Source organism: Camelina sativa, chromosome 13, assembly GCF_000633955.1.
Source record: "Camelina sativa cultivar DH55 chromosome 13, Cs, whole genome shotgun sequence".
NCBI classification, from domain to species: Eukaryota; Viridiplantae; Streptophyta; class Magnoliopsida; order Brassicales; family Brassicaceae; genus Camelina; species Camelina sativa.
This window is the reverse complement of record NC_025697.1, coordinates 12,986,705-13,009,527: the sequence shown is the minus strand read 5'-3', so window position 1 is coordinate 13,009,527 and position 22,823 is coordinate 12,986,705. Positions and strand designations below refer to the sequence as shown.

Sequence of the window (22,823 nt, the reverse complement as noted above, 5' to 3'; positions counted from 1 at the left end):
CCTCCTTAATTATTTTGTTAATGCACAGTTAGTGATCAGTACTAGATGCGATCAAGAAGTTCCTTCAAACTTAACTAAGTTAAAATATTATCTTCTTTTTCTTATTTATGTTGTGATCGAGTTAGTAACTTAGATACGTAGTAGGACTTATGAACGGTCTAGTACATTGACCAGGTATTAGGTATATATATATATATACTTATCTCTTCATGTATTGGTTAGATATTGTATATGGTTTTTGTGTTGATTAATTAGCTATGATTCTTTGCTAGAGCTATTACAATTGTCTCTTCGTTTTTCGAATTACCGTGTGTATTAGTAACATATAATGGTTACTCTATAAGTCTACAAGATTTAAAACTTAGGGAGACAATTTTTGGGTTCACCTTTAGGGATAAACCTTTCTTATTCACCCCCTCTTAGTTAAAGAAAAAAATTATCAATTAAAGAAATAAATTATGTATATTAATTAATTTTATAATTATTAATTCTAAACATTATATTATAGTTTTAAATTATAACATCTAAACTCGAATCACTCTTTCTATAACCCCAAATTAAAATATAATTTTCTAATTGTAAAATCTAAACCCTAACCACTATTTTATAAACCCAAACCGGCAAACAATTTTGTTTAATTGTAAAATCTAAACTCTAACCACTCTTTTGTAAACCCAAACCGACATATAATTTTGTTTAATTGAAAAATCTAAACCCTAAACTCTAACTACTCTTTTGTAAACCCAAACCGACACATAATTGTGTTTAATTGTAAAAACTAATCCCTAACCATTTTTTTGTAAACCCAAAACGACATATGATTTTGTTTAATTGTAAAATCTAAACTCTAATCATTATTTTATAAACCTAAACCAATATAATTTCCTTAATAAAAAATCTACAAAATTGGTTTTCTTAACTTGTTTTGTCTTTTTATTTTAGTTTTGATTTATTTTATAAATATGACATGAACCTCTCCATTCACCTCCTTCTTTTCCACCAATCAAAATCTTCTATACATTATCTCATTTTAAAAATAAATTAAAATAAAATTAAAAAGCAAAACCAATTAAGGAAACAAATTCTGTATACTGTTAATTTAGGAAATTTAAATATTGGCTTGGTTTAGATTTTACAACTAGAACAAAATTATGTGTCGGTTTGGGTTTACAAATAAATTGTTTAGGGTTTAGATTTTACAATCAAAACGAAATTATGTCGGTTTGAGTTTACAAATAATTTTTTAGGGTTTAGATTATATAATAAAACGAAATTATATGTCGGTTTGGGTTTACAAATGAGGTGATTAGAGTTTAGATTTTATAATTAGAACGAAATTATATATCGGTTTGGGTTTACAAATGAGATGGTTAGGGTTTAGATTTTACAATTAGAACGAAATTATATGTCGGTTTGGGTTTACAAATAATATGGCTAGGGTTTAGATTTTAATTAGAATGAAATTATATGTCGGTTTGGATTTACAAATGAGATGGTTAGGGTTTAGATTTTACAATTAGAACAAAATTATATGTCGGTTTGGGTTTACAAATGAGATGGTTAGGGTTTAGATTTTACAATTAGAATGAAATTATATGTCGGTTTGGATTTATAAAAGAATAGTTTAAATTTTTAATTTTATAATAATATATACAGATTTTATTTCCTTATTTTACAAATAAATGAAATGAGGTTCAGCCGTGTTGTTCATTAAAGAAGAGAGTGTTTTAGGACCCGTCATACTATTTCTGATTGCGTGAGCTGGAAAATTAATTGTCGTGCTTAAAAGTGCGATCAAACAAGGAATAAAGAGAATTAGCATGGGGTTAGGAAGAAGGGTTAACGTGTCTATATGATAACAATATAGTTAAAAAATGTTTTAACCCTTAACATATTCTTATACAAGTCCCGAGAAATATTGTTCGATGTGGTAGATAATCGAATCAGAGCAACATATTTATTCAAACTTTTTCATAACTAAAATACGGAATAAAAAGTATATATATATATATATATAATTATATATATATACACAATTTGAATAGCCTAAAATTCTAAAACTGTTGAAAAAGCAATAAAGTTAATTATAATCTAGCTTAAAGATTAAAAAAATACTAACACATACTCAAGTTGAAGTCTCACTAGTAATTACAACTAACATGAACAATCACATACTCCATCAGCCATTACATGTAAATATAAATATTTTTGTTTTATGTTTCACATAACATATATTATATATATTTTTTTATATTCGCCTTCGCATCTGCTGCAAATGTACATGATTTGATCGACTATTAGATTTTAATTCGTGGTAACCACAATACAATTTTTTATATAATAGAATTTGAAATTCTATTTGTTTTTTATATCTAGTTAAGTAGTATTTGAATTGTTCATTATTAGTATAGATCATAAAATACATAATAAGTAATTTATAAGATATTATCTGATTAAGACATAATTTTGCTAATGATTTAATTGTTTTACACAATTTAGTTAAATTATCTTGATTTAATATTTCTAATATTCTAATATTTTTAGTGTTGACCAAATAATTAAATGAAGATTTTACCTGTATTTTAACATCGAGTTAATAATATTTTAAATTTATATTAATGTTAATTCAATCTCGTTAGGTCTATAACCCGTCCCGCCATATAACTACATTATATAGTATTTTAAACTACTTTATAAGCAATGATTGTAAAATTTTAATTGATAAAAAAAATAGCAATGAAGTGGAGATATTCTAAGGATAATACATGATTCAAGATATCAATTTAGGAATATGATGTTAAATGTAAAGATTGTATAAGTATAAACAAAAATTGAATTAGGAAAATATAAATTTTAGGAATCAAATCAGTTTAACGATTTTATAGACATATTAATTGAGTACTTGAATTTGAATTTTCATATTTTAATTATTATTTTGCGCAATTTTTTAGGGATTAATTTTGCAAATAAATTTATAAATAAGTATAACTTAATAGATAAAAAACAAAATATATTTAAAAAATGTTAATATAAATATCAGTTTAGGTATTAGTGTATTACCAAAACCGGTGAATATATAATCGATCCGGTTAAGAAATACATTTAAATAATGTGGATTGGTTTCAACTTCCCTCTAATGGTGTGTCGACGCTTATCGAGTTTGTTGGTTGATGTATAATCAACAGAGTGATGATCATCCATCACATGCACGTGAGTGGTACATTCTGTAATTTGGAAGCAACGTTATGACTCTTTTGGTAAAGTTGTCCCCACCACTATATCATAATTGCACATGTTTGGTTCATTAATCCTTTAAATGTAGTCAAAATTATTTCCTAACTTTCTCTTTTGTCAACTAAACAAAATTCTAAATTTCTCCACTATAATCTGCCTTCTGATAAATCGTATTAAAAATGAGAGACATTAGTGTTGTGTGTTAAGAGGTAGGAAACGTTTACAACTTTTAAAGAAATGGTGGAAGTGATATTTTCATTATAAAGAAAAAAACGTGACTATACATGTTAATTATAATATGACTAATAATTAAAATTTACAAAGGCGAAAAAGTAACTAAAATAGGTAAAATAGTAAGTTGTAAAGAAAAATAATTCCCATAAAATCTCCTTTGTCTTCGTCAAACCTTCCGAATTAGACCTCTTGTCCCCTTCAAGCGCAATAAAATGCAAAAAAAAAAAAAAAAATTAAAAAAAGATAAACAAAAGTTTATCTTTTCTACAGAAACCATAATTTTCTCTAACTTTACTCCTTTTTAAACTCACATTTTCCCCTCACTCTCCTCTCTCCTCTCTCTCTCCAAAGACCTCCTCCGACGAGAGATTACCAGAAAAAAATAAAAACAACTCTTTAAGTTTAATCCACGAAACTCTTATGGAAGATGAAGCCCATGATTTTTTCCACGCAGCTGATCATTTTGCCGTCGATGACCTCTTAGTTGATTTCTCTAACGATGATGACGAAGAAAACGATGTTGTTGCTGACTCCACCACCACAACCACCACCGCCTTCACCGACAGCTCTAACATCTCCGCCATCGATCTCCCCAATTTCAGTGGTGATGTTCAAGACGGCACTAGCTTCTCCGGTGACCTTTGTGTACCGGTACGTTAATATTAAATAATATATGGTAATTCTTGAATTCTAGTCAAGAAAATTAAAACGATATGTTATGTTTTGAAATAATTGAATTTTTTTTGTAGAAGGAAATATTAAATGATTGGTTTGGTTTGGTTTTGTTTAGTGTGATGATTTGGCTGATGAGTTGGCGTGGCTGTCGAACATCGTGGACGAATCGTTCTCGCCTGAAGATGTACAGAAGCTCCAGCTAATATCCGGTTTTAACACCCGACCCAGCCCGAAATCCGAATCCGGATGCTCGGAGAATCCGAATAGCACCAGTCCCATTTTCACTACCGACGTTTCTGTGCCGGCCAAAGCTAGGAGCAAACGCTCACGCGCCGCAGCGTGTAATTGGGCCTCACGTGGGCTTCTCATGGAAACTGTTTACGACAACCCTTTCACCGGAGAAACCATTCTCTCTAGCCACAACTTGTCTCCACCGACTTCGCCCCCACCACCGATGGCTCACCTTGCGAAAAAGCAAGCCACCGACGGAGGATATCGGCGGAAGAAAGATGTTTCTTCGCCAGAGTCAGGTGGCGCTGAGGAGAGACGGTGTCTCCATTGCGCCACGGATAAGACCCCGCAATGGCGGACAGGCCCAATGGGCCCGAAGACGTTGTGCAACGCGTGCGGGGTAAGGTACAAGTCGGGGCGTCTGGTGCCCGAGTACCGTCCGGCCGCGAGTCCGACGTTTGTGCTTACAAAACATTCCAATTCTCATCGGAAAGTTATGGAGCTCCGGCGACAGAAGGAGATGAGTAAGGGCCACCACGAGTTCATACATCACCATCACGGTACGGACAGTGCCATGATTTTCGACGTTTCATCGGAAGGTGATGATTACTTGATCAACCATAAGGTTGGCCCAGACTTCAGACAGCTTATTTGATTTTTGATCCCTTTTTATTTTTCCAATAATTTAATTAGGGATAATCTTCTTAGAAATCAAATTTTGCTAATCTTAATTTTGTTGATGACAATTCACTTTTTTCTTTCCTTTAATTTTGTGTTGTTTTGGGATTTGCTAGAAAACTTTTGTTGCATTTCCTCATGACATGAAATGATTTTTTTTTGTTTTTAGTTTTTTCCCCTTTTGTTAAATCTACTTGTTTAGTTTATGTTAGATCTATAAAATGTTTATTAATATATTCACAAGCTAAAAATATCACTTTGTAAGAAAATAATTAACTGGTTTATTCTAATATCATAACTAATATATACAAACAGAGAGGTGCATAAAATTTCATAATGATGAAATATGGGTGGGAGAGTGTCTCAGTGTTGGTAATGTGTCACCTCAATGATCAAGGTCCCTCTACTCTTTTGTAGCATAGTTATTTCAAAGTTTCTCCTTTGCAACTATTGTAATTCTCACTAAATTGACATTCATCTGATTTTTTTTTTTATATATAATGAATAATAAAGCCAAGAGATTGAACCGTATTTTGTAAGCTATTTTGTTAGCTTCTTCAATTTGATGGTTTAGATAGTACTAATGTTTGTTTGATGCATCTCTTTGAATATATATATGCATGGTTATATTCCTAACATTACAAGAGGACAAGCAGAAAAGATTTTCAAGTAAATTAATTGATAAATAAACATCTCGGGATGTAGTAATTTATTTTTCCGCTCTCACGATCCGATGCAGCACTAATCCATAGTAATTTGTATATCCTTTTATATATGTTAAACTAGTTTTTTTGTTTTAGTTTACTAGTAATTCATAAGCTTAGAGATTCTTTATTAGGTTTTAAGAAATAATTGTACGTATACTCAAATAATTATTTAAAAAACAAAAACTACAGAGATCGATTTCATTTGTTTTCTCGCAAATAGATATGTCGCAAGTGTCGAGATTTCTGTTTATATTCTCATAGACACTGCCAAACAATAACATGAAACTAGTATTGTAACCAAGTGTTGTTTGGACTGTATTTAAAAAAAGAGTCAGTTAAGGCTTAGTTTGCGGTGGTCACATGCCTCTCATGCACATGCACATAGAAAGAGAGAGTCATTTTCATAAACGCTCTCATGTATCTTAAGCACATGTATCCGACAACAACAAAAGTAACACATACTTGTGACGCTCTATATTCATACAATCGTTTCTAAATTTAGTTTTTTCTCTTCCTATTTATAATTATATCACATCATTCTTATTTCTTAGTTACGTAGAATTCTGTGGCCGGATTAAAATCACATTGTACCGTGTAAGTTTTGACATACTGTATCAGTATGCGAATCTAAGGGGCCGTTTGTTTCTTCATGCATCCAACCTCAATATTAATATTTTAACATCTAAATGAAGCATTCATATGCTGTTTTTCTCTTTCAAACAAAATTTTAAATCAGAAAACCGCATCGTGATACAAAGTTATTGATTTAGCCTATCAATAGACTTCTGTATACTTGATGATTCAGAAAGAGAGTAAAAAAAAACTCTTGATGAAATCTTGTATCTAATTGAATAAAGGTACATGGTTTAACTATCAAGTAGTATATTTTAAATAAAATATTCGTCAAATTTATTTTACAATGATATAAGCGTTTATTAAACTAACTTTTTTATTTTAAAAAAAATCAAATTTTAATAAATGAAATCATTTCCAATAGAATCATAAAACTGAAAATAATAGTTTTATAAAATCTACTATATTAAAAATTAAAATATTTATATATACTGTATAACAATATAAGATTCTAAATCGCCACTATATCGTCTACCAACTTATTTGAAGGAGATCAAAACTAACGTATACTACAAGAAAATATTGTTGATTCCGACCAAATCTCCGACCGATTTGTTGGTCAGTAAATTTTTCAACCAATTTCCAACCGTTAATTGACGAATATAAAATTTGGTTGAAAATCAGTCGGTAATTTTCAACCTTTTTAAACGATTGGAAATCGGTAGGTAAATTCCGACAAACCTTCCGACTAATATACCCGTCAGTATTTACCGACCGTTTCTCAACCAATTTTCCAACGACTTTTAATTTTTGGTCGAGAATTGGTCAGTAATTTCCGACCTTTCAAAACGATTGGAAATCGGTCGGTAAATTCCGACACGCATTCTGACTAATATATATGTCGGTTTTTACCAACCGTTTTCCGACCAAATATTTCTGACCAATTTCCGATCGTTTATTACCAACGAATTTCCAACCACCTTTCGGTTGGAAATTTCCAACCGATTTTCAACCAAACAAATTTCCGACCAACGATTTCCCACCGATTTACTGTTGTCGGTTAATGGTTGGAAATGCTTGTTTCCGACCACTTCCCAACTGATTTGACCGTCAGACACTGCTATGTTTTCTTGTAGTGGTAGAAATGCCAAAAATGGGTTCCCATGCGCTAATGCGCATATAAAAGAAATGGCACATTCAATCGTGAAGAGATAGATCATTCGTGTCTCCTGACAATTAAACGATATTCTAATTGTCCACAAGTCGCATCTATCGTGATCATTGTTTTTATTAGCTGAACTAACAAAGTAGCTATGTATAATGATTCTCTGATCCTCCAAATCATGTGATCGAATGGGGGAAACCGAAGCAAATCGGGGAGAGATGTTAATCCAAGGAGGTTTTGGTTTCCTACAGTAGATAGCAAATAAAGGAAAATATTTGGATTGATCATTGTTAGAAGAAAATCAGGATAGTTCATATATTTTTCTATCACCTATAAAATAGTTTGAATATTTTTTTGATAATAATATTTAAATAAGTTATTTTTGACATTTTTGCCGATTAAAAAACCAACATATTTAAGATAACTAATTATTGTATTTTTGAGTTAACGAAAAACAACAGATCACTAGTAAAATTTTGTTGTATAGTTTCAAAAAATTGTGTAGGAATAACTTGTTTTCCGTAGCTAAAAATAAATTGTTACAGATTTGTTACAAAAAAAAATAGTAACTATTTACTCATCACAAACTGACCCCTTTATAGCAATTCGTCGCAACTTGCTACAGATTAGAGACAACCGAAATTGTCGCCATTTGCCACTAATTGATACAGTTATCTACGCCAGTTTGCGACAATTGCCGTCAAACGTATTAGTAGCAAATGGTTACAAAACGTTACAAATTGTACACCTATTATAACAATAATCAATTGATAAATTTCTAAAGATCCAACAAAAAAATCATAAATTACAAATTCTTTTCCATTAATAAAACATACAAAGTGAACTACAAACATGAACTCTAGAAGAGAACATGTAACCATCAAACCAAGTCATAAACAAAAACACAAAATCATGTCTTAAACTTATCATTCCCACATCCTCTCATGACCAACTGCAAATGTTATGGAGTTATACTCTTCACTTTCAGATATTTGCTAGCGTTTCCAGCTAACTCAAGAACCTCTGCACTCAAGAACTCAAGGATTGAAGCAGCAAACGGCAGCGGTGGCACCAACTCTACCATGTGCACTTGAGTTGCCTGTGAATACCACCCAATGGAAACTGAAATAAACTGAACTTGACCTGCAGAAGTTTTCAAAACTTTAGCCTCTAGTATAAGAACAATATCACTAGAAATTTGACCAATATGTAAACCAGTAATCATCAAGAACATCAGACCACATTGAGAGAAGTTAGTTACCTTTCTTGCAGCCATCAATACTCACCATCTCCAGTTTATCGAGAAACTCAGTCTCACCATAATACAGAACGACTTACAGTCCCAAAAGTAGCAACTTCCTACACCCAACAACATTTGTAAGAACACAGTTAACCAACACAGATGGGGAAACAACAGCAAAAATATATATACATGGAAAGAGTAGAGAGTCGTAGAACTCATAGGTCGATTGAAATTTAAAGTGGTGTGTTTAGAAGAGGAAATGGGCATTACAAATAAGAGACTATAAAGTTAATAACTTTGTGATTGATTCCAGCTTTTAGGATGGTGGAGCTGCTCATAAACGCACATGGGATGTTCTATCTTCTCTTAACGCATGAGAGAGAGGCTTAGACTCTTCCCGTGGTTTCTGAGAGAGAAATGAATATCTCTTCAACTTTAGCAGCTAAAAACAAACAAGTACAGCTAAACTACAAAGCTTTAGCAGACCTGCAAATTTTTCTTACTTGCCAATCTGAGAAAAGTTTAACAAGGACCAAAAATGAATGTTTAAAATCAGATACATTATGTGCAACAAGGACCAATTATGAATGTTTTGTTCCAACATCCAATGAATTCAGATTATCAGCTATTAGAAACACATGATTTGATAACAATTTCAATATGAGATTGGAGATCGAGATAAAAGGGGATAGGAATTGAGTCTAAAACCACAAAAGGATCAGAAGCATCAAAGTTCAATGTGGTCGTCTTGCTGAAATATCAACCAAAAAACAAAATATCTCAACAACAGAAAAAATCAAACCATAACACTTAAAAAACAATTTCTTCTACAAAGATGACCAGATATATCAAATAGCATTCACTAGCCACAAGCACATTCCATACATAAACGACATAAGAATCTCACAGGTTATATCTACTCAGGTTCTAGGTCGGTAAGAGACAAAAAAAGGAGAAATATAGACAAGAGACACATAAGAGAACTCACTGAAGAGTAGGCTTGTTTTGCTATTGTTGAGAACCGAGATAGGCTCAATGCTCAATGGTAGAAGAATCGAATAGATCTCCGGATGAAGGATGACGGACAAAAGAAGGACTGCACATTAGCTTCGTTGGAGGATAAGGATGCTCGAAGGAGAGATTCAAGAGAGGCTTCACGGTCATCGAATCGGAATCGAAAGAGAGGATGTCGATGCAGTTGTATTAATCGTGGAGGAAGCTTCCGACGGCGATTTTGTGGCTGGAGGAAGTGTTGGCGGCCCAAAGAGATGAGAAGACCATGGCGTAGAGTGGCTAAGGCGAATCGTAGGTTACGGAGGTGGAAACGGGGGAAGAGAGGAAAAGAGATCTGCGAAGCTTTTTTTTTCGGGTCGAAGCTTTTTTTTTTCCGTCTCCAAAGTCCAAACAATATAACAAAGGGAAATGTTACATTTTTTTTTCCTAAGTGTTGGTTCTAGTTTGTAAAATCATTTTTGCTATGAATTTGGTAGAAGTTACAATATTTTGTGTCACAAAATATGTAGCATTTTTGAGACAAATTATATATGCTACTATTTGTCATTATATAGCTACACTTAGTAACTAATTAACTACAATATTATTAATTTAAATTTTGTCACTAATTTGTAACAGTTTGTAAATATTATTTGTTACTAATTTGTTTGTAGTAAAAAAATATAACTATATGATACAAATTTATTAGTGGATTACGGTTACCGAATAAAAGAACGAGAAGCAACACCGACGGGATCAAAACTCAAGACAACAAAAAAAGTGTTCGTTCCTTCATTGATTGTGATGGTTTGTAGTGGGCTTGTCCCTTTTAATTTGGGCTTCCACGATAACTAAAGCGGCTGGGGCTTTCGTAATTTTTACTACTTCTTTTTAACTTAATTAGCAAACCTTTTCAAGAAACCAAAAAAAAACCTCGACATGATCAAACAAGTCTACAAGTGTTGAAGCTGGGGACACCGTGAGCCAAAACTTTATAGTGAAGTAACTTTATAGCTAGGTACCTACTACCTAGAGTTCGACACAAATCCTCATCTCCTTGTGGGAATCGTAAAGCCATTGGAACAAACAAACATACAAAAGCTTTTACATTTTTCACCATTTTTATAAATCCTGATAATGCCATCAGTTACACTAGTTCCTCAATTCATTATAATTAGATGGTATCATAGATGTTTTATCCTTCTAAAACTCTTGTTTGCCAAAAAAAAAAAAAATCCTTCTAAAACTCCAAGTCCTAAATAATGGTTATATATACCATTTACGTCATCTTTATTTTAAAGGAACTATATTTAATTTTCTAGAACTCCGTTTCTATAGAGAAGTATCGTCTTTGTGGAAAACAATAAATTACACCACTAATATTTTAATCAAATTTCATTGAATAAAATATGTATATGAAATGGTAGTTCCAACTTCTAACAAGTGGGTTTATAGTAATATCAACTTGATTATCAAACAGACTAAACAATGGTAAATTATATGAATTGATGAGATGATACTTGTCAAACACGACCTTGTCTCGACATGCATGTATATAAAAGATCACTAACAATATACACTTTTTACACAACTAATGAACTAATTAGACGATAATCATATACAGACTGTTTTCGGACGTAGAATATTCCTTTAGTAATGTGGAGTTTAAAGAGTTTTTCATTAAACAACGGAAGTTTTCTTTTATTTTATTCTCAAGAATGTAATTAAGTTGGTTTTATATGAACAGTCAGCGTCAAATTTAATTCGCTAGTCCAATTATCTTAAATCGAAAATCCAATTTAGTATTTGATTACAATTTTACAAAACTAATTTAGAAAACTAATTTGGCTCCGGCTTTCAACATTTGACTACCCATGTTTTTGCTTTGTCCCAAAATAATCAATTTGCAATCTCGAGAAATTAGTTGAATGTAACAATTGCCGCGACATGTAAGTAACCTTAATGGCATCACATTTTTTCTTGCAAATCTTGAAATGTCGACGAGTGCTATGTATATGTGTGTCATTCTTGATAATACTACGAAATTGTTAAGGATTATTAAGGATACTATTGTCCATAAAAGATGTATTCCCCCGTAAGAATTAAATATATGTACTACTCCTCTTTATTGGTACGACTGACAAACAGATGGGACAAAACCGAGCATTGAAAATATGTTGGTCCAATTCAGTTCGGTTTTGTTTGTTTCAATCCGAGTGATTGACTGACTCTCATACAATTTGGATTGTTTGGTTATAGTTCGGTTTAGCTTAGATACCGTTTCTAACTTTTTAACTGGAATTTGTACAAATTGTTTACTCAGTTTGGAAAGACAGTCCGGTTATATTTCTAAAAATCATTTAAAATGAACCTACCAATATAATTCCATAAAATAACGGTTGCATGATATGTAAGGTAAATTTCTCCCTTTTTTCCGTTGTAAAATGTTTTCACTTTTAGTTTTGTTAATTTATTGATAAACAAATCGAATTACTAAACCCACTTGATTATCCAAAGTTTATAAGTGATAGTCTAAAGTTTAGACTTAGTGGATGGTATAAGAAAACGCTTTCCTTGGACGGTAAGGAAATTTTACTTAAGTCAGTGGTTATGGCGCTTCCAGTCTATGCTATGTCTGGTTTTTGTTTAACGAAGCACCAATGTAGACAGCTCACAAGTGCGATATGTCAGTTTTGGTGGAATGCAAGTGCAAACAAACATAAGATGCATTGGGTATCTTGGGATAAAGTTTGTTAATCGAAGGAACGTGAAGGCTTAGGTTTTCGAGACATTGGTCGCTTCAACCAGGCTTTGCTAGCCAAACAAGGATGGAGACTCCTTGACTCTCCTAACTCTTTGGTGGCTCGTGTTTATAAGGCTAAATATTTTGAGAATGTCCCCTTCCTTGAGGCCAGAGTCGGGTATAGGCTGCCGTATGCTTGGCGGAGTATTATGTTTGGACGTGAGTTACTAGAAAAAGGTGTCATGAAGTCCATTGGAAATGGTCAGGATACTAGGGTGTGGCTCGACAAATGGGTTTTTGATGATAGGCCGAGAAGACCATTTAATAAGGAACTAACGATTGACTTAAATCTCAACGTCTCGGCTCTCATTCATGAAGATGGGGGGTGGAATTCACAAACTCTCCATGATTTGTTCCCTCCCTGTGAGATACCTAGGATTAGGTCCTTTCCTCCAGCATAAAACCTACATGACCGATATGTTTGGGCATTCACTCAAAACGGCCAATATACAGTCAAAAGTGGGAACTGGTTGTTATCTCAGGAGAGTGACATTTTGAACCCATTATCTACAGATATGATTCGCGTTAACAAGGTTAAACATCGGGTATGGGAGACTGCAACTGAACCTAAAATCCGTATGTTCCTTTGGAGAGCTCTATCACAAGCTCTGGCGGTAGCAGAGTGTATGCGCAACCATGGACTATCTGTTAGGCCTCTCTGTCCGGTTTGTCACGTTAAGGATGAGAAAATCAATCATGTGATATTTAATTGTCCTCTAGCGAGTGGAGTCTGGTCTGCAACTGGTCTTCCCACCCCGTCACAAGGCTTCTCGAACTCGGTTGTGGATAATGTTTCTCTGATCTTAGACTTTATGAAACAAGCAGAAATCGCTGAGGGTATTAGGCAAGCAATTCCTTGGCTCTTATGGGGGATTTGGAAGGCTCATAATGCTGTTGTATTCACACAACGAGATCAAGACTATCATGTCATTGTGGCTATGGCGGTTGAGGAGGCGGAGGAGTGGTTGAAACAACAAGCGCTAATATCCCAGGTTGCCACTAGAGAAGCTAATCGACATGTACAACATATTCACTGCTGGATCCGACCCCCTCCTGGCAAACTTAAATGTAATATTCATGCAGCGTGGGGTAAGGAATCTTGGTATTGTGGTGGAGCTTGGATACTCAGAGATCATAATGGAGAGGTTTTGTATCATGCGAGGGATGCATTCCGGCCGCGAAGCAACAGGATCTCCGCTGAGCTTAGCTGTCTTCTCTGATATCTCCAAAGCCTTACTGCCCTTCACTGCACGTCTTGTGAAGTTTGGACTGACTGTCAGTCGGTGGTGATGGCCTTAGAATGTCCGGATAAATGGCCAAAATATCGTTCTGATTTAGACAAAATCATTAATGCAATACGGGTGACAGGGGAGTTTACTATCAAGCTTTCTTCATCGAAAGCCAACTCTTTGGCTAGGGCGATTGCATCTAGTGTCACATGAGAGGGCCGCCTTCAATCTTACCTTGCCTTAGGTGGTCCTGCTTGGCTACAACATCAGATAGATCAAGAATAGTGAGGCATAGGAACAGTTTCTACTAATGTTTTGTTCTGTTTTTTTTTTTTTAATTTGCTCAATGGTTGGCATTGATGTTTTTGTACCTGAACTACCTCTCTTTCGTTTTAATCAAATCAGATTTAAAAAAAAAAAATCGAATTACTTATAGTTTTCAAAATATCAAATAGAAATATATACTTAAATCAATACATATCTGTATAATATTTCAAATAATAAATATAAGTTGTATATAAATCTATAAAAGATGTTAAGAAATTTAGTGATAAATGTCATTTGCCCAAAAAAAAGAGAAGGTGATAAATGTCAATGGCATAAACTGTAATTGTACATGATTTTGATCTTTCATTGATTTACTAAGATCGTTTCATAACGCATGAAAAGCCAGCAGGATTACACAGACTCAGACAAAAGTACAAAAAAAAGAAAAAAAAAAAAAAAAAAAAAAACANTCTTTTTGTGACTTCAGAAGAGAAGAAGAAGAAGATACGAACAACAAAGCGTGGCGGCTCTATTCTCAAATCCCCAAAGTACCCTCTCTTTCTTTTCTTGTTTCTTTCTAAAATACCCTAAAAAATAATAATAATGAGTTCTTGATTCCAAAGGCGTCCGTTGTTGGGTTTCGCATATTTACACTAAACAACCGCATAGCAAGCACCTCGGGTTTGACTTATTGTTTTGTTGGTGAGTCCTTGTGGTGACCATTAACCCGATCAATTACAAACCATGTCTCTTTTGATCTTCGTTTGACTTGCGATTCGACTTCTCAACCTGTGTAAGTAAAAGCTTTTCAAGATCTTCTCTCTGTTTCTTTTTTGGTGAAGCAGAGCATAAACTTGTTTTGTTAAATCATTATGTTAGCTTTCTTATTGCATGCAATGATGTTTTCTAAAGATATGAAAAGTCAAAATAATGATGAGTCTGATGCTAATCAGGAGATATGATTACATATTAGTATTAGTATTAGTTAGAAGGAAACATATCTGTGAAAGTTGTTTGACGAATTTGCTCTGTAAATTGAGTTTACAATTCTTCTGATGATTTTTTTTTAAAATCAAATTAGAAAAATTGGATTCAAGCGTTGACCATATCAGATTCTATGATCATATTGAGTTATGGACCATATGATTTTATATTGATACTTATGGTTGTTGTTGTAACACATCAGATTGATTCATATGATTTTATATTGATACTTTTGAGTGTAACAGGGTACTTTGCAGGGTTTGAATCAAAAGATGAGGCGTGAGTTTCCATGCCTATGGAAAGTAGAAACGAGACGGCTTCTATGGCTATTGGGACTCACATTTGCTCTCGTCGTCACTTTTCAATACATCGAGCTACCGTACGCTATCTCCTCCATCTTCTCTTCCACCAAGATTCCCATTTCAAGAAACTCAACTTCTTCACTTATAGGAAGCTTACCTCCAGCTATGTCCCCTAGCTTTTCCCAATCCGAGACTGAGGAAGAAGTTGAGGTTGATCAGATATTTGACAGCACCGTAAACGCCACTGCCCCCGCCTTTTCGCCTACTACCGCTACATCCCCGCCTTTGTTGCCTACGTTAAAGGAGAACGCAACCGCACCTGCCTCTAATGCAGAGGCCCCGGCTGCAGTACCTGGTGTTAACCCTTCTCCGGTAAAGGAAAATGTAACGGCACCTGTGGCTAGTGCAGAGGCCCCGGCTACATTACCTGGTTTAAACCCGGTTCCGGTAAAGGAAAATGCAACTGCGCCTGTGGCTGCATTACCTGGTTTAAACCCAACTCCGGTAAAGGAAAACACAACAATGCCTACCACTAGTCAGGTACCAGAGAGAAATATAACGAGAACAGATGTTGTCAGATTTGTTCCTGATGTAAAGGAGAAATCGAAAATGCCTGATTCCGGGGTGATGTCAATATCCGAAATGAGCAAGAAGTTGCGTCAAAACCGTATTTCTCATAATCGTCTAGCAAAGGTTCATCATGATCTTAATATGATACATTCTTACTTAAAGAAGTAACCATAGTCTAACATGTTTCATTTTTTTATTATTTCAGAAACCAAAATGGGTTACGAAACCTGACATGGAGCTTTTACAAGCAAAACATGAGATTGAGCATGCACCAATCGATGACAAAGACCCTCTCCTCTACGCTCCTCTCTATCGCAATGTTTCCATCTTCAAAAAGTGAGTTGTTTTTTATTTTTCTTGTGAAACTGATTCTGATGAAACTGATTTGAGTTGATATTGAATTCATCAGGAGCTATGAGTTGATGGAGAAAATGTTAAAGGTTTATGTTTACAAAGAAGGAGATAAACCAATAATGCATAGTCCAATACTCCGAGGGATTTATGCATCCGAAGGCTGGTTTATGAAAATCATTGAATCTAACAACAACAAATTTGTCACAAAGGACCCTTCAAAAGCTCATCTTTTCTATCTACCCTTCAGCTCACGGATGCTCGAGGTGACTCTATATGTCCAAGACTCCCACAGTCACCGCAATCTCATTAAGTATCTAAAAGACTATATAGACTTCATTGCCGTCACATACCCTTTCTGGAATCGAACTTCCGGTGCGGATCATTTCCTTGCTGCCTGCCATGATTGGGTAATGTGTCTTCTCTTCTTTGTCATGTATGTAACATTTTTCTATGTGGTTATAAAGTTTTGATCTTAAAAAGACCATTTTATTAGGTTATAGAAGATGTGATTGTTGAGACCATTTTTCTAATAATTGTATGGTCACTTTGTGATATTTTTCAGGCTCCATCAGAGACGCGGACACATATGGCGAAGAGTATAAGGGCGTTGTGCAACTCGGATGTTAAAGAAGGATTTGTCTTTGGAAGGGACACATCTTTACCAGAAACATTCGTTAGAGATCCCAAGAAACCACTAAGTAACATAGGTGGCAAATCTGCGACGCAAAGGCCGATACTTGCTTTCTTTGCTGGGAAACCCGACCACGGGTACCTAAGGCCAATACTCCTGTCCTACTGGGGTAACAACAAAGATCCTGACTTGAAAATATTCGGGAAACTACCGAGGACTAAAGGAAACAAGAACTACCTTCAGTTCATGAAGACGAGCAAGTACTGCATTTGCGCAAAAGGCTTTGAAGTGAACAGCCCGAGAGTGGTAGAGGCCATTTTTTATGACTGTGTTCCGGTTATCATATCGGATAACTTTGTCCCGCCTTTTTTCGAGGTTTTAAACTGGGAATCATTTGCGGTTTTTGTGCCGGAGAAAGATATTCCGAATTTGAAGAAGATTCTAATGTCAATACCGGAACGACGGTACAGATCAATGCAGATGAGGGTGAAGAAAGTTCAGAAACATTTCCTGTGGCATGTGAAGCCAGAGAAGTATGATATGTTTCACATGATTCTTCATTCGATTTGGTTTAACCGAGTTTTCCAAATTACTGTTTAGAAGTTTGGTTTAACGAACGATTCAGCTGTGTACATGTTTTTACAGAGAAATTTTTTATGAGGAAACTCAGTTTACAAAATACATCAAAACAAAAATCAAATGGCCATAACTTTTTGGACAGTGTAGTCTTCTTTCTTAACTCTTGTCTAAACTGGTACATATCTTGTAGTAGCAGCAACGTTTTCTGTCCACTTGTAACATTGACATGTGAATCCGGATTTGACCGGCTATGATCTGAGTAGATTAAACCGGTATGAAATAAATTAAGTGGTTTGTTCCAATAAGGAGCAATGCATGTGAGAAACAAGGAGCAGAACTGAAGCTGCCATGTTCAGAAAACAATTCTCAGTTTCTAGAATTATCTTCATATGTGTATGAATATTCACAACCATCTTGGGAAAAAAAAAATTAAACAGTGGAAGAGGACAATAAATGAAGAAGATGGTGATGTTTGACGTAACTGGAAACATGTTTTGTCTGTCTCTTACATAAAACCTTATCATTTCCAACTTTTCAGTTTTTAACTATTGACTGATTTAGCAATGTAAAATGAAGATAATATATTCAATGGAAAAATGTAATAGGGTAGTCAAACGTCTCCACTAAACTGTAAGGTAAAAAAGAAAAAAAAAAAAAATAGAATAGTACTAGCAAAATTCATTTTAAGATCGTAAAACTTGGTGGGATGATAAGATCAAGAAGCCTAAAATTAAGTTCATTCGAACATTGTTATCGTATTGGATACCGAAAATTGCATTCTAAAAGTTAGCAATTATGATATACGCATTACAAGGTGAAATGTGAAAAAACAAAACAAAAAAAAAGCTATATATAAATCATCATTGCAGGCAGACTGAAGTTTCAAACACTACTTTTTAGACACTACAGGAAACATGATGTCAAAACTGCTACTTAGTTACATATTTTGAAAGGTGAGGCTCAGTCGTAATCGTTTGTTTTCTACAATCAACCCATAGAGACATCATACAATTCTACAAAAAAAAAAAAAAAAAAAAAAAAAAAAAAAAAAAAAAAAAAAANATCAAAGACCATCCACTTTATTATAACTAGGACTCGGAACCTCCGCGATGTCGCGAAAAAGTATTTAGGAAAAAAAAATTAAATTTGAAATTATACATTATGAAATTATGTGAATGTAATAGAATATCTTGAATACATAAACTGTTACTAATAATAACAATCTGAATAATTACCAATAATAGTTGCAATTTTTTGTCGTACTTTTTCGTGAAATATTTTATTTTTTATTTTTTGATAGAAAATTTCGGCGGTTGCGTCTCTCTAAAAAGTTACATCTGTTAAATATAGAGTTGTGTCTCTTACAAATAGTTGTGTCTATTGTAATATTCACATCTTTAGAAATTTATATATAAACGACTTCTTATCATTGTATCCAAATTTTCTTTTCTTTTTATATTTTTGACGAAAAATATATACGGTTGCGTCTCTCTAAAAAGTTGCATATATTAAATATAGAGTTGTGACTCTTATAAACAGTTGTATCTATTCAAATGTTCACATATTTAGAAATCTATATATAAATGACTTATCATCATTTTATTCAAATTTTCTTTATATTTGTATTAGTTAAAAGAGAACTTGTTAGAAATGACGTCTCATCACTGTGAGAAATCTATTGCAGTTTGATATATTTTGTGAATCGTTGTAATATTTAATTATATTCAGTCTCTAAGTATACATCTTCATAAATTATTAATTTTAATATATTAAAAATATATTTTAGCCATTTAATTGAACCATTACAACATTGGTATATTTAATATTTAAGATCACATCACTTGGATAAACTCTTCATAAATTACTATTTCTTAGTTTTAAATAGCTAAAATATATTTAAATGAATTGTTGAAACCTTTTAGTTACACCACGACAAATATCGTTTATTTGATGAACCATTAAAACTTAAGAATTTGATATTTATGGTTGTGTCTACAATACTAAATATATTTAAATATTTTGTTTTTTGTTTTTTGCTTAAGTAATCTTATGATACTCTCTTTAACCATCTACTTCATCAAGGGTTATCATTCTGTTGGTATGAATCCAAACCGGAAGGTTTGTTTTTAGCTGTTTAAATATGTGGTTCAAGTTGGTTCTTCAGAAAATGAGACCATATTGGCTCGTATATATTTGTCTACTCTTATGATTTTTGATTAGAAAACTAATTGTATTATAGAAAACAATATGGATTTCTATATTTCTATTTTTTTAAAAATATCTGATTATGAAATATCAAAGTAAAAATCAAAATAAAATATCACAGTTTGTTCTAATATACTTTTCTACTGTTGGAAATATTCAGTTTATTGGGAGATGGAAAACCGGTGATCAGACTCGGCTCAAGACAAAATTAGGCCCGGTGCTAAAATAAATAAAAAACAATTTTATGCTATATATTTTATAAACTTGGAAATTTGGGACCCTAAAATGCTTAGTAAAATTATTGAAAAATTATGGGGCCCTGTGCACCGTCGGCACACCCTTAGAGTCGGGGCTGCCGGTGATCAACATAAAGATTGACAGTTGAGATGATTCTCCAATAAACTATCTTGACGACAAAGACTTATCTACAACTTCAGATAGGTTAAGGGAATTTGTATATTTAGTCCTAGTTCTATAAATATAAGATATTTTTATAAAGAATTATAGTAAAGAGCTACAATTAAAAAAATCATTATATATAAATTTCAAAAGATATGAATATTCGAATAGACACAACTCTATAATGAACAGTTGCAACTTTACAAAAAAAACCGTTACAATGAACAATCGCAACTTTTTGTAAAACACACAGTTTAATTTTCTACAGATTTTTTTGGAAAATTATTCAAAAGGTACGATTGAAAAAAACACAACTTTTGGTGCCATTTATTCGGATTGCTATTATATATAGGTATTTCATTAAATTTATATATATATATATATATATAATTAACTAAAAATTTTAAATTAGATTCATCATTCCAAAAATCTTTTGTTAAATCAAGAATTGGAGGAATTTCTTTACTTATAAAAGAATGAATGCTAGAGAATAATTTAGAGAGCCGTAAAAACCGTTGAGAATTAAATTTTATATTATTTTGTGTCGTGGCAAAAAAATGAAAACGGTTCAAACAGACATATATATATATATATATATTTCAAAAGATACGAATATTCGAATAGAGACAACTCTACAATGAATAGTTGCAATTTTACAAAAAAAAACCATTACAATGAACAATAACAACTTTTTGTAAAACACACAATTTAAAATATTTAGAAATTTTTTTGGAAAATTATCCAAAAGGTACGATTGAAAAAACACAAATTTTAGTGGCATTTATTCGGATTGCTATTATATATAGGTATTTTCATTAAATTTTTATATATAAAATTAAATAAAAGTTGTAAATTAGATTCATCATTCCAAAAATCTTTTGTTAAATCAAGAATTGGAGGAATTTCTGTACTTTAAAAAAAATGAATGCTAGAGATTAATTGAGAGAACTGTAAAAACCATTGAGATTGAAATTTTATATTATTTTGTGTCATGGTAAAAAAATGAAAACAATTCAAACAGACAAATATATATAGACTTCAAAAGATACATATATTCTAATAAACATAATTGTACAATGAACAGTTGCAACTTTACAATGAACAACGGCAACTTTTTATAAAACTCACAATTTAAATTTTCTATAAATTTTTTGGAAAATTATCCAAAAGGTACGATTGAAAAAACACAAGCTTTAGTGGCATTTATTTAGATTGCTATTATATATAGATTTTGAAAAGCTATAATCAGTTTGTACAAGATTTAGACAGTGGTGGTCCAAATTTGAATAATTTTGCAGAATCATAAATGACACTGCTCATTGATCTGGACAATTAATCTGTCTCTATATTTTTTTTCTTTTTGTCAAAACCGTCGACATTTTTTTAGTTTTTTTTTTGTGTGTGTTTCCTAAACTTTTACAAATTATTGATATTTCTTAGAATGTTGTATATGCTTACAAACCCGATAACGCTGCAGTGTTAAAACAGAAGTATATAGCACTTCCACTTTATTATAACTGTTTTTTTTTTTTTGAAAAAAATTATAACTGTTTTGTAAATCAACCATCTTATTATTAAAAAAAAATTATACATCATTTGAAAAATCTCTTTAGTCCGAGTCGAAACCAATCTGATCTATCTCGCTAGATAAATGTGGTTGTTGAATCATCTCTATGTAACCAAACTCGACTTGATCTCTTTATGTAAATAAAGTTGTTGAATTGTTTTGTTTTATTTTTGTTCTTTTTGTAGCTAAAATGGAGTATGAAGATAGAGGGAATCGGTACCATTCCTCAAATCTTTTACCACTAACTTAACAAATACTTTTTAGAAAGAAATAATATCAGACACTAAAAACCCCTAGCTAGTACAATTTAGTTCTTTGGATTAGAATGATCGATCTCACGTTCTTCTCACTCATAAAATCATCGACAAATAAACATCGGTCGGTGAATTCCTGTTCAATATTTTCGACTGACACTATCGCAATTATTGAGCTGTACTGTTACATCGCAATTATTGAGCTGTACTGTTACATCGCAAATATACACAACACATATATTTGCGTGTAACTTATAGCATGAAATGAATGGGGTCTAAACGACAACCCATAGGCGCGTTTCGTTGACTACACCTTTAGGTCATCATTAACGGGGGAACACATGGTGTGTTCTAATCCCAAAAAAATCAATAAAAAAGTGAATAATGGGCTTAGATCTAATCCCAAAAGGAGATTACTTATGTGTCCTGGCTTCACGTCATTGGTCGAGATGTTTTGGAAAGAAAGAAAAATTTTCATTTCTTCCCTTCGCCGTCGAAGGTCAGTTTTCCGGCAATTGAAAATCTCACAAATTCAAGCTGAGCTTTTGTCGAAATCTTCTTAAGTAATCTCCTCCAGTGTCTTTGTATCTTCTTCCAATCGTCGAAGGTTCGATTTTGTCCCTGATCTGTGTTCTATCAACTTGTCTTCTCTCTTCGGTTCGATCGTATTGATTGAAATAAATTGCATAATTTGTTGCTAAAAACCTAAAAGTTTTGATTTTTACTTGTTTGGGTCCGTATATTGAAGAATGTGATGGCATAAACTTTACGAATTGAGGGTTTTGTTTGTTCATTTTTGTTTATTTTGCAGCCTTGTCCTGTAATTGATTCGCTGGTTGAGCTCATCATACTCTTCCATGTCTGTTTGATCTACCCAAAGTTTGAAGTTATTGCTTTGGTTTGTGCAATTTGTTTGGGATTTACACTGATCTCTGACTTAATAAAT

The 22,823-nt window shown here is 32.9% G+C and overlaps 2 protein-coding genes and 2 long non-coding RNA genes across 6 annotated transcripts; 3 read left to right on the top strand and 1 right to left on the bottom strand.

Annotated features, from left to right (window-relative positions):
- On the top strand, nt 3,776-5,288 carry LOC104736609 (GATA transcription factor 12-like). Its single transcript, XM_010456623.2, has 2 exons — nt 3,776-4,119; nt 4,259-5,288. The coding sequence occupies exons 1-2, from the start codon at nt 3,889-3,891 to the stop codon at nt 5,027-5,029; spliced, it is 1,002 nt and encodes a 333-aa protein (XP_010454925.1). The 5' UTR covers nt 3,776-3,888; the 3' UTR covers nt 5,030-5,288.
- LOC104736608 lies at nt 8,293-10,152 on the bottom strand. Of its 3 annotated transcripts, none has more exons than XR_759602.2 (4): nt 9,729-10,152; nt 9,011-9,491; nt 8,759-8,856; nt 8,293-8,640 (listed from the first exon to the last, which is right to left on the bottom strand). It is a non-coding gene; the product is annotated as an uncharacterized LOC104736608 (long non-coding RNA). The 3 variants fall into 3 exon arrangements; XR_759601.2 differs by having other exon boundaries at nt 9,011-9,146; nt 9,729-10,147; XR_759603.2 differs by lacking the exon at nt 9,011-9,491 and having other exon boundaries at nt 9,729-10,144.
- LOC104736607 (probable glycosyltransferase At3g07620) lies at nt 14,548-17,592 on the top strand. Its single transcript, XM_010456622.2, has 5 exons — nt 14,548-14,825; nt 15,262-16,011; nt 16,094-16,224; nt 16,298-16,649; nt 16,805-17,592. The coding sequence occupies exons 2-5, from the start codon at nt 15,289-15,291 to the stop codon at nt 17,471-17,473; spliced, it is 1,875 nt and encodes a 624-aa protein (XP_010454924.1). The 5' UTR covers nt 14,548-14,825; nt 15,262-15,288; the 3' UTR covers nt 17,474-17,592.
- Nucleotides 22,134-22,785, top strand: LOC104736606. The gene is made up of 2 exons (XR_759600.2): nt 22,134-22,484; nt 22,689-22,785. It is a non-coding gene; the product is annotated as an uncharacterized LOC104736606 (long non-coding RNA).